The sequence below is a fragment of the Salvia hispanica genome, chromosome 6, assembly GCF_023119035.1.
Source record: "Salvia hispanica cultivar TCC Black 2014 chromosome 6, UniMelb_Shisp_WGS_1.0, whole genome shotgun sequence".
NCBI classification, from domain to species: domain Eukaryota; kingdom Viridiplantae; phylum Streptophyta; class Magnoliopsida; order Lamiales; family Lamiaceae; genus Salvia; species Salvia hispanica.
Genome location: NC_062970.1, coordinates 5488226 through 5501337, shown reverse-complemented (window position 1 = coordinate 5501337; position 13112 = coordinate 5488226). Strand labels below are relative to the sequence as shown.

The window sequence follows — 13112 nt, the reverse complement described above, 5'->3', positions numbered from 1 at the left end:
TGCGACGTGTTTTCATTTTTTTTTGATTTTTTAATATTTTCTTAATAATATATACCTCATTTCTCGTTCCATTTTTCACACCAATCTTTTTTTCCATCTACATTCTCTTTCACTCTTTAAAAATGAATCCCATCAACGATTGGAGTACCTCAGAGGGCATTCTCGGGTCTTAGTCGATTGCATTCATGAGAATGCGGCAGATTGCTTGGACGAAATGTAGCGTGAGCGTGAACAGGTGGAGCAGATCCAGAGGCCAATCTAATGTCGGACCTTTGTCCCCCGCGAGCATGACGTAGCTCACTAACATCGGTTTGCAGACTATTTAGCCGATGAACCACGGTGGGGCTCGACGGTTTTTTACTGCCGATTTAGAATGCAGCCAGATCTTTTCTCCGCATTGTTCATATGTTGGAGGCACGTGATACATACTTCCAGTATCGGCCTTATGGCATCGTCAGACCCGAACTAAGTGCACAGTTGCGCTCCGGCAGTTGGCCTAAGGCACCACAACGGATATGTTCGACCAGTATTGACGTTGAGGAGACAACTGGCTGAGAGTGCCTTAAGAAATTTTGCAAGGGAGTTGTGGACGCTTTCCGCAACACATATTTGCGAAGGCCGACCGTTGATGATTGCCAGACCCTAATGAACATGCACGAGAGGGTGCACGACTTTCCTGAAATGCTAGGGAGCATAGATTGCATCGGGAGTGGAAGAACTGTCTAACGGCGTGAAGAGGCCAATTTTACTAGTGGATTAAAGAGCTGCCACCCGACGATAATCCTCGAAGCCATCGTTGACTATCGACTCTGGATCTGGCATGCTTAATTCGGTGTGCGGGATCGAACAACGACATCAACGTCCTGAACACATCATACCCTTTCATCGAGCAATGCAGTGGCAACGACCCAACCATCGAGTTCACTGCAAATAGATGCCAGCATCATATGGGGTACTACTTGACAGATGACATGTACCCGGGGTGGCCTGTTTTTCTGTAGACGATCAGCTTCCCAACGAATCGAAAGAGAGCATTATTTTCACAATGGCAGGAGGCTGCGCGGAAGGATGTGGAGCGGGCATTTGGTGTGCTCCAAGCGCGTTGGGTAATAGTGAAAGGTCCAGTGCGTTTCTGGTACAAGGAAGTCATCGCCCATGTCATGTATCTGTCCATCATCTTGGATAATATGATAGTCGAAGACGAAGGTGCTGGAGTCACCAATTGGGGCGATGGGGAAGTTGGACTTAGCTCCTGTACAATGACCCTGCATCACGTTCGATGGTTACCGATGTGCTACAATGAGGTTCTAGCGGCACAGGCCTCAATGCGCAACCAACAAGACCATGCTCGACTCAGGTCCGACATGGTTGAAGAAATTTGGGCACTCATGTATCCGTGCATCATCTTGGATAACATGATAATCGAAGACGAAGGTACTGGAGTCACCGATTGGGGCGATGAGGAAGTTGGACCTAGCTCCTGTGCGGCAACCCCGCATCACGTTCGATGATCACCGATGGGCTACAATGAGGTTCTAGCGGCACAGGCCTCAATGCGCAACCAACAAGACCATGCCCGGCTCATGTTCGACATGGTTGAAGAAATTTGGGCACTTAATCGCCATTGAAATTGTTGCTCTTTAAAGTTATTTCGTATTGTACTCTTTCGACTTTCAATAAAGTAAAGTTTTTTTTTGTAGTGTTAAATTACAATTTTGTTATATTCAAATATTCATAAAAAGTAAAATAAATACAAAAGATAAATAAAATGCTATAGGGCAGACTATGGGGCGGGCTATAAGGTGCTCCACTGCAGGTGAATGAGCAGGAGGATAAAATGCTGACATGGAGGACTATAGGACGCCCCATTGTGAATGCTCCTAGATAGAAAAGAGTTTTCGAAATTTCAAAATACATATTCTTATAAGACGGACTAAAGAAAAAAGAGAGTATATTCTCGTGGGACGGAGTGTAGCAAGATTTGTAATTTACACCGTACTTAGCAAGTGAGTTGATTTAATTTTTAAATCTAGACCGAATCCGGTGAATCTACACCACTAGTGCCAATTCTGTCGTTGGACATTCAAATTTCAATTGAATCACAACATATACCATGGATGTCCTCCTATGAAGTGTCAACCATATACAGTAAACATGTCCATTTTTCTTTTCTGCATCAATCCACTCACTTCCCATGCAGGTCACATTAATTTACATAAATAAATATTCATCCGATCCAAGAAAAATGAATCCTTTATTAGAAGGCAAGATATTGTATGCAATTATATTTTATTATTTTATATTCCTTCATCCCCACTTAATTATCATTCTTTTTTATTTCGGTCCGTTCCTATCTAATTAACACACTTTATTTTTACCATAAATGGTAAGTAGGTTGCACATTCCACTAATTCACTTCACTCACATGTTATTATAAAACTAATATAAAAAAGTGGGTCTCCCATTTTATAACTTTTCCAACCAACTTTTCTTTACATTTCTTAAAACTCGTGCCCACTACAAGAATGACAATGAAATTGGGACAGAGGGAATATATAATACTGTCCCACTTATATAGTTTTATAATGAAATGTAAGTAAAATTGGTTGGTGGAATGTGAGGTCTACTTGTCATTTATAGTAAAAGTGAAATGTGGCTCTTATCGTGAAATGTCCCACCGCATCATATCGCTAATTGTGAATACTTAAGCTAATTTAATTTGCTAAAGTTGTAAACTTGACTAGTTTCGCAGTATTTGTGTTTCTAAAATCTCGATTTGTCTCGGCAGTGCACAGGAGAATGGAAGTAGAAGCCGCCGCCGCTGCCGCCTTCATTAATGTTGCAATTGAAAACATGATCAAAGTCTCGAAGGAGTTGTCACCAATCTTTGGTCTGCACAAGAATGCAGCAAAGCTAAGCGGGAATCTGGAAACTGTCCAGAACGTCTTAAAAGACATAGAGATGCAGACAATCCCCATTGGTGGAGCTGTCAAACACTGGCTGAAGGAGCTTGGAACTAAGGTGTTGGTTGCTGACAATTCTGTGGATGAACTCAAATATCATCTTCTCAAAGAAACCTACAGTTTCAAACTTCCCACCAACCAGGCTAAAGTACTTACATATTTCTCATCCAATGAAAAAGGTGCCCTTATTATCAATGAAATCAATGACGGGTTGGAATCCTTTAAGAATGAGGCAAACAAAATTGGCCTTGGGAAGGTGCCTACTCTGTCTCAAACTGATTCTCTTTCTGCTGATGGTGTTTTAGTTGGTAGAGATGAAGATATGCTCAAGTTAGCTGAGCTGCTCATCACCAGCACCTCAGAGGGGCGGGTGTTCTCTGTCCTTGCAATTCAGGGCAAGGCGGGGGTCGGAAGAACAATGTTTGCTAGAAAACTCTTCAATCATGAAAGCATCAAGGCTCAATTTGGCGAATTACGCATTTGGGTGGATGTTGGTATTGCTTTTGAACCAATCGATCTACTCAAGAAAATCCTTGCCACATTTACTTGTGATCAAGTTGAGAGTAGGGATGACATTCTAAAAAGGCTTCAACAAGCTATCAAAGGAAAAGCTTGTCTTCTAGTACTTGATAGTGTCTGTGTTGAAGATGTTCCGAGATGGAATGAGTTTGTAAATTGGATCAAGGAAGTTACTTCTATGAAAGGAAACATCATTATCATCACTACCAAAAATAGAAAGGTTGCTGATATGGTTAGCCCCGTTCACATTCATCCATTAAATGTCTTATCAGGGGATGAATGCTGGTCCATAATCAAATCCATAGCTTTTGGAAATTCAGATGTGCCATCAGGTTTTGAGACGACGGGAAGAAAGATTGCACCAATATGTGGGGGTTGTCCATCAGCCGCTAATTTAGTTGGGGGAATGCTTTGTGGTAAATCTCAAGAGCGCTGGGAGCTGATTGCGGGCTTGAAAGATGAGTGGGAGTGTATGTTAGACATATATGGATTGAGGTTGGAGAACTTGTCACAATCATCAATGAAGACGTGCTTCGCATACTGTTCAATTTTTCCATATGATTTTAAAATTGTGAAGGAGGAACTGATTGAGCTATGGATGGCAGAAGGATTTCTACAACCAAATGAAGGAGATGACATGGAGTCTACAGGAGAAATGCTTTTAAATGAACTTGTACAAAACTTAATGCTTCAAGCAGAGAGAGATGAAAATGGAAATGTGGAAAGTTTTGTGATGCACCATTCGATGCATGATCTAGCATCTTATATACTATTAGGTTCTCGTAATGGTGAAGATGGGTTGCTCCCAGTGAGATACATGATGATCCGACAAGAATCAAGTCCTATACAGAAACAAGTGGCAAAGCATTTGCGCACATTATTCTTGGAAGGTGAAATTTCTGATAAGATGCTTGTAGACTATACAAGTCTGCGTAATCTTAGACTTGCAAGAGCTAAAGAGTTGCCCAGTTCAATTATGAAATTGATACATTTGAGAAATCTTAATATCTCAAAGTCATCGATTAAACAATTGCCAGAGTGGATTGGTGAACTCTATAACTTGCAAACACTAAGAGCAGAAACAGAATATTTGTGGAAACTGCCAAGTTCGATGAAGTGCTTGATTAACTTGAGGCATCTTTATGTTCTCCGATGTGTAAAGTTACCAGCTGATATGGGGAGATTAACTAATCTCCGAACACTAAGGTACTTTGCAGTGGGTGAAAACAAGGGCTATCAAATTGAAGAGTTGAAGAGTTTGAACAATCTCAAAGGAGAAGTACATATTTCTAATTTGGAAAAGGTGCGTAACAAGGAAGAAGCAGCAAAAGCAAATATACATCGGAAGCAAAACTTATCTGAACTGGTGTTGAGTTGGAGTTTAGAAAGAGAAGGGCAAATAAATGACGAGAATGTGTTGGAAGGCCTCCAACCTCATTCAAACCTGAAGAAGTTAGGGATTGTAGGATTCAAAGGCAATCGATTTCCATCATGGACTAGGGAGATGGCTGTACGGGATGGGCCACTTGAGAACTTGACACAGTTAACACTCTCATCATGCTCAGAATGTAGGGAAATCCCAAAGCTGGAACACTTGAAAAATCTCAAATCTCTTTCTTTGATAAAATTGGAGAAGGTGGTGTCGATAGAGTCTCCGTTCAGTAATTTAATGTCGTTCTACATACGAGATTTAAAGAGATTACGAAGTCTCCCAGATTGGTTATTCCGTAAGAATCAGAATCTCTCAAAGTTGGAGATAACCGGATGCTCCGAATTGAAAAAATTACCTGATGGACTAGAAATGCTTCATTCTCTGGAGGAGTTGTATATAACAAATTGTGAAAAGATGACGATGATCGGCAATCCAGATGTCAGAGAAGGACAATGTATCCTCCGTGTGCTGAGGATTGTAGAGTGCATAGAGCTGATGGAATTGCCTTGTAAAATGTTGGAGTCGTGGGTGCCGTCGCTTGAGATATTAAAAATGTCTGAACTACAAAGCCTAAAGAATCTACCAATGCTTGTTGGCTGCCTCGCAAAATCAGCTCGTCTTAGAAAATTGGAAATCGGATGCGTTCCTCAATTCATGAATGGTTGTGAGTTTAAGGATTGGCATTTTGGCAGCTTGCAAAAGTTACATTTAGATGTTAGTGAGGAGAAAAGTCCTGACATTGAACAGAAGGTGGATGCTATCTTACAAGGAAATTGCAACTCACTCACTCGGTTATGCTTAGTAGGACAGCAAATTTGGGAGACGGTGCCAAAATCAATCGAACGTCTCACTGGTCTTTCTAAGTTAGACTTGCAGAAGCTAGGAATTGAAGAATTGCCTGAATGGTTTGGAAACCTCGTGTCTCTAGTGCAGTTAAATCTATCTAGTTGCAGCAAGTTGAAGCGCCTGCTTTCCCGGGAGACATTAGAGCGCCTCACTAAATTACGACATTTATATATTAACAATTGTCCGGAATTACGAATTGGATCTGCGTGGTGCAACGCTCCCCATCTCACCATCAAGCTTGATAACCGTTGGATTGAACCTTGTACTAAGTAAGTATTAATTGTTTCTTCTTTGTTACATCATACTCTCTGCTTTAATGACACGCATTTATTTCTCTGATTCAGTGAAATTGTTGATGGAGGTATGTCTTCTGCTGCTGTTGAATTTATTTTTAAGAGCCTTGGCAACACTTTAAAGGAAGACCGCTCTTCCATTGGAGATGTCCAACAGCTGCAGGGTGTTTTGAGCATTGCTCAGAGTTACTTGAATGACGCCCAGAACAAGTCCATTGGCGAACAGCCTGTCAAGGTCTGGTTGACGACGGTTCAAGCTGTGGCTTTCGAAGCTGATAAGGTTTTAAATGAACTCGACTATCATTATGAAGTGAGGAAATTGAAGAAGCCCAGGGCCAAGGATAAGTTCCTATCATGCATCTCATACTGCATTCGCTTTAACCGCCGACGAGATATAACTTTGAAGATTAAACAAATCAACCATTATTTCAACCTAATGATCTTTAGTGCAAAGTTGCTTGACATTGCTCCTGCTCCTGCTCCTCCTCTTCCTCGTGCTTTCTTTGAAACTAATTCATTGACTCTCGATCCAATCTTTGAGGGAAGGGATGATACTGTGGAAAAACTAGTTGAGAAGCTGACCACCGATATCCCGGGAAAAGCCATATTCTCCATCCTTGCGATTCATGGGGTGGCTGGTGTGGGAAAAGAAACGTTGACCAGGAAAATATTTAACCATGAAGATATCAAGGCTCGATTTGGATCGCATCTTTGGGTCCTTGTTTCTAGAGTTTCCAGTCCAATCATGCTTTTCAAAAATATCCTTTCAACGTTGACGTCTGAAACAAAAATTGGTGGAGTTGAGACCGAGGAAAGTATCCTCAAGAAGCTCCAACAAGTTTTGAAGGCAAAAACTTATCTTCTTGTTCTTGATGATATTTGCATTGAAGATGTTCCACAATTGGAAAAATTTATAAATTCAATATCGAGAGTATCTTCTACACGGGGAAATGCAATTATCATCACTACAAAGAAAGAAGAAGTTGCTTTATCAGTGAAGCCATTTTACCATTATCATTTGGAAGGCTTATCCATTGAAAATTGTTGGTCAATAATCAAATCAAAAGCATTTCAAAATGGAGGTGTTCAATCAGGACATGAGATCGATGGAACAGAAATTGCAAAAAGATGTCAAGGTTTGCCGTTAGCTGCCAATATATTTGGCGGAGTGCTTCACCATAAATCAAAACAAGAGTGGTCATCAGTCACAGAAAATTGGCATTCAGATAGTAAGGAAGCTGGGAATATCTCAAATATATTGAAACTGGGTTTTGATAGTTTGCCTTCGGTATCACTCAAGATGTGCTTAGCATATTGTTCAATTTTTCCTAAAGGTTGCAAAATTGTGAAGAATGAGCTGATTGAATTATGGATGGCAGAAGGGTTTCTTGACCCAAATGAAAGAGTTGGCATTGAACCAAATGAAAGAGTTGACATGGAGTCTGTGGGCGAAATGTTTTTAAATGTGCTTCTACACTATTCATTACTTCAAGTTGCAGAGAGAGATGCCAATGGAAATGTTTTGAGTTATATGATGCATGATCTTGTGCGTAATCTCGCAAGTGCTGTTTTAAAATCTGCACATGACTTATTTTGTGAAGATGCGGATAAAGATGATGCAAGTTCTGTAATATATTTGATGCGTACGTTAATCTTCCGAGGTGACGATATCACCATGTTCTGTGAAGATATCACCATGTTCGGGAGTTACAAATCTCTTCATGCTCTTACTATTGACTGTGACCGGGTTAGAGAGTTGCCGAGTTCCATTCGCGAGTTGAAACATTTGAGAAATCTTAATGTTTCAAGAACAAGAATTGAATATTTGCCAGACTGGATTTCTGAATTCCACTACTTGCAAACCTTGAATGCATCTACAGAATCTTTGAGAGAACTGCCAAGTACGTTGACGTACTTGATTAGGTTACGACATCTTTATCTCTGCCGTGGCGTAGATTTGCCTTCCGAGATTGGGAGATTAAATCATCTGCAAGAGCTGATGTTTAGAGTGAGCGAGCAGAAGGGATACACAATTGAAGAGTTGGGAAGTTTGAACAATCTCAAACAACTATACATTGAGAACCTGGAAAAGGTACATAACAGTGTAGAAGCCAAGAAAGCAAAATTATCTGAGAAGGAAAACTTACTTTCCTTGACGTTAGAATGGGATGAAAATAGAGAAGGTGAAAAAAATGATGATGATCCTCTCGATAAAAAGAAAGAAATAAATGATGCGGCTGTGTTGGAAGACCTCAAACCTCACCCAGGCTTGCAGATGTTAAAGATTGCAGGATTTAAAGGCGAACGTTTTCCACCATGGGCTCAAAAATTGACAGGGTTTGACATGCTAATTGAGATAACACTCAGTGGCTGCCAAGGATGTCAAGATATCCCGGAGCTGGGGCAGTTGAAAAAGCTCAAAACGCTTAGTTTGTGGAGATTGAGCAATGTGACGTCCATAAATTCGTCATTCTACGGTAATATTGATGGAGCTGTAATAAGCTTTCCAGCACTCGAAACCCTCTTAGTGACAGATATGGCTGAGCTGAAAGAGATACAAGATTTTGGCAAGGGAGTGGAGGTATTTCCAAGCCTTGTATCCTTGAAAATCTACTGGTGCAACAAATTGGAACGTCTCCCATCTCAGTTCTTCCTTAAGGCTGGTGGACTCAAAGAACTGGATATAAGGCATTGCTCCATGTTGAGTAGATTTCCTGATGGTCTACACATCCTAGACCATCTAAAGTCGTTGACTGTAAAAGGTTGTCAAAATCTGGAGTGGATAGTAAATCCAGAGAGCGGAGGGAGCTTAAATTCCCTTTGTAGTTTGGAGATTCGTGATTGCCAAAAGCTGACGGCAATGGTAGAGCCACAGGGGCCTTCGCTCAAGAAAGTATCTATGTCGGAACTAAAGAGCCTAGAGCATCTACCCATGTTTCTTGATTGCTTGGCAAACTCACATTCGCTAGCTCAACTAACCATTGTTGGCATACCTTATAAATTCACATCCAATACTCTTATTAAGAATTGGCCTTTCCAGAGATTGCGAAAATTAGAGATTGATTTAACTATGGAGTACTGTTCAAGTGTAGCAGTTGAGGAGACAGTCGATAACATGTTGCAAAACTGCCGCTCGTCACTCGGTGAGCTAAAGTTGACAGGGCTGTATAATTGGAAAGTTCCTGGATCAATTGAACGTCTCACTGCTCTTTATAGTTTGGAGTTGGAGAATTTTGGAGTTTTTGATTTGCCTGAATGGTTTGGGGATCTCTCATGTCTAAAAAGGTTATGTCTATCTATTTTTCCAAAGTTAAGGCATCTGCCATCGATGAAGCTTCTCACGGAGTTGCAGGAGTTCCACATTAGCAATTGTCCGAAAATACGGATGGAAAATGAGGGGCACAAGATTTTCCATCGCTGCATCACCTACGTTAATGGTCACCAGCTTTAGAGCTCCTGCTCAAATTGTAAGTAAAACTATTTTATTTCCTGCTTATCACATTTGGGTAAATATATTGATTTAAAAAATCCAAATAATACCTGCTTTATGAAAAATATTCGAAATTACAAACTGACATCAGTTTATGCCCTTACATTGTAAAGAAAAGAGTAAGTTTGATTTGTGTCACTAGAGAATTCCTTAATCTTCTTTTTCTCTTTATTAGTAGTACCTAAATTTTCAATTTCTCTAAACATGTCTTGTTTCAATTAAAAAAGTATCCACTTTCAATTGTTTTTACTTAAAATATCCCTACCTTTTTATGTATAGTAGAAAATGTCCCCAACTTTCTCTATCTACTAAAAATCATCAACTTTCAATATGATTATCCTTGAGGATGTCATGAACTTTAAAAATTTGTCATAAAATATCTGGTTATGTAAAATTCAGTGACAAAAAATTGATTCATCTCGCTAGCTAGATGAATCAATTTCCATCTCCCGAGTTTAAAATTGCCAAAGTTTTTGGGGAGAACACATAAAAGTGAAGGAAATTTTATGGAAAAAAAACTGAAGTTGTGAATATTTTATGAAAAACTCTTCAAATTGAGAGGATTTAGAATTTAAAGTTCCAAACATTTAAAGATCTAATTCCAAATCACATGCCGAGAATTGGAGCCTTCAACTCCAAATTCAATGTTTGGTACCACAAAAGTATTAGATTTGGAATTAATTCAAATCTTTCAATTCCACAATTTGAACATATCAAAGGTAGAAAATTAGAATTCCAAATAGTTATAAGATTAAATGTTTTCACTATATATCCAATATTTTCACTATATATCCACAACATACACTTCACACATTACATACACTTCACACATTACACACACTTCACACACTAGATACATTTCACATACTTCACATACTACACACACTACACATATGTCACACACTATATGCATTCCACACTACACACATTTGAGCTACACAAATTTCACACACTTCATGCATTTCACACATTTCACACACTTCACACACACACTACACAAATTACACAAATTTCACACGCTACATGCATTTCACACTATACGCATTTCACTCACTACACGCACTTCACACACTACACAAACTACACATATTTCACACACTACACAAACTACACATATTGCACACTATACACACTACACGCATTTCACACACTACACACATTTCACACACAATACACACACTACATGCAGTTCAGACACTACACACATTACACAAATTTCATACACTACATGCATTTCATACTACACACATTTCACACACTTCACACATTACACAAATACTACATGCATTTCGCACTACACACATTTCACACTACACGCATTTCACACACTACACACACTTCACACACTCTACACACGTTACACAAATTTCACACACTTCACACATTACACAAATACTGCATGCATTTCACACTACATGCATTTCACACACTACACACACTTCACACACTCTACGCACATTACACAAATTTCACACACTACATGCATTTCACACACTACACACACTTCACACACTCTACACACATTACACAAATTCCACACACTACATGCATTTCACACTACACGCACTTCACACACTACACATACTTCACACATTTCACACACTACACAAACTACACAAATTACACACATTATACATGTTTCACACACGGTACACACACTACACACATTCCACACACAACACACACTACACACATTTCACACACTCAACATTTCACACATCTCAAGCATCCAATTCTTGAAATTTTTTTCAGTTTTTAATTTTTTTATGCGAACCAAACCGCCTCGAAAAATTGAAATTTTTGAAAAAGTTTAAACTGAACTAACCAAAAAACTGAAAAACTAAACCACATTTGAAATTTTAGTTTGTGCATAGTGTGTATGTATTGTCTGTATTTTGTATATAATGTGTGTAGTCTATGTATATTGTGTGCATTGTGTGTATTTTTGTAAAATGTGTGCAGTGCGTGTATATTGTGTGCAGGGTATGGAATGTGTGTATTTTGTGTATGGTGTGTGTAGTGTGTGTATTTTGTATGTAATGTGCATAGTGTGTGTATTTTGTGTGTACCATGTGTATAGTCAAGAGTCTGCAGTGTGTGAAGTGGGTGTATTTTATAGTATATAATGTGTGTAGTCTATGTACATTGTGTGAGTATATGTATTTTTTTTAAAATGTGTGTAGTGCGTGTATATTGTGCTGTGTGTATATGGTGTGCACAGAGTGTGTGTATAGTGTGTATGTAATGTGTGTAGCGTGTTTAGATTGTGAAGTGTGTATTTTTTGTGTCTGTGTGTATAGTATGTGTATTTTGTATAAAGTGTGTGTATTTTGTATATAGTGCGTGTGCACAAATTTTTTAAGTTCTATTTCATATCAATTACTTTATTTTACCAAACATAGGACTTTAGAATTAAATTAGACTTCAATTCCTTCCAATTCAATTCCATAGAATTTGATCAATAATTCATTCCAATTCCAATTCCGTGTACCAAATGGAGCCTAATGATAATTATTGCTTGAATTGATGCAGGAAGATCAAGTCAGAAATTATCAAGACTAGTATTGTTTTCACTCATATAATGATAACAAATTCACTGTGGAAGAAAGGCCAGGTTAGTTTATTGGTGCGTAAATATTAACTGCACTAGAAGACCATTCTAATTTGTTTAATTGTACAAAAAAGCGTTTTACTTCAAATTTTCAATGCTAAATATAAGATCGGAGTATTGTGGAGCTAGATAATTAACTGAATGTTTTCATTCAATTATAATTAGATTGTTAAATCAAGCTAACCTTGTGAAACAGGCTGAATCTGCGTATGTTTTCTATAACACCCCACTTTTTCGAACCTTAATTTTTGAGATATAAATTTTTTGCATTAAATGCTTTTAATGCTATGAAGTATGTGGATTAAATGATGAGCGATTTATTGCATGATTCTCTGTGACCTAATTGCGATTTGGAGTTGAGTTTGAGTTGAATAGTCAAACTTGTTGATTATATAACGTGGCTATTGAATAGTCAATATTGTGGAAAATATGACGTAGCCGTTGAAAGGTCAATGTGTTGTAAATATGAGATGGAATTAAAAATGGTGGATTTTGTGATGCGATTGTGTAAATATTTTGATGCGGGGTAGAATAATATTATGGTGAATTATTTCCTAAGGGATGAGTGAGATTAAATAGGAGCATCATTATTTAATTGGAATTTTCGACCACTTCTATTTATTGGAAATGAATTCTATTTTTCGTGAATTTAATTATTCGCTTGGGATATTTATCCAAATTAAATCCAAAGTCCGATTATTCCTTATTTCCTCCATGAAATTTTCGACTTCTATGCCTACACATGGAGATTTTCAAAAATCTCCTATTTATGGTAGAAGGGATTATTTTATTATATTATTTGATCCCTTATTTATTCTTTTCCATGAATAAATTCAAATATCATAGCATATCTTACCATATCTAAGGAGATCTTGTCATATCCTATTTTAATTAATATTTGAAATTGATTCCTTATGGAGGAATCAATAGTTAACGCCACTTCCTAATTATTTGGGGA

General features: G+C 38.4%; 3 protein-coding genes across 3 annotated transcripts; all 3 read left to right on the top strand.

The window, feature by feature from the left end:
• The first annotated feature begins 934 nt into the window (after nucleotides 1–934).
• On the top strand, nucleotides 935–1511 carry LOC125194544. The gene is made up of 2 exons (XM_048092804.1): nucleotides 935–952; nucleotides 1053–1511. The coding sequence occupies exons 1-2, from the start codon at nucleotides 935–937 to the stop codon at nucleotides 1509–1511; spliced, it is 477 nt and encodes a 158-aa protein (XP_047948761.1).
• Nucleotides 1512–2799: 1288 nt separating this feature from the next.
• LOC125194543 (disease resistance protein RGA2-like) lies at nucleotides 2800–4532 on the top strand. Its single transcript, XM_048092803.1, has 2 exons — nucleotides 2800–4442; nucleotides 4520–4532. The coding sequence occupies exons 1-2, from the start codon at nucleotides 2800–2802 to the stop codon at nucleotides 4530–4532; spliced, it is 1656 nt and encodes a 551-aa protein (XP_047948760.1).
• LOC125193533 (putative disease resistance protein RGA4) lies at nucleotides 4527–12385 on the top strand. The gene is made up of 3 exons (XM_048091354.1): nucleotides 4527–6029; nucleotides 6105–9520; nucleotides 12076–12385. The coding sequence occupies exons 1-2, from the start codon at nucleotides 4594–4596 to the stop codon at nucleotides 9502–9504; spliced, it is 4836 nt and encodes a 1611-aa protein (XP_047947311.1). The 5' UTR covers nucleotides 4527–4593; the 3' UTR covers nucleotides 9505–9520; nucleotides 12076–12385.
• The last annotated feature ends 727 nt before the right edge of the window (nucleotides 12386–13112 follow it).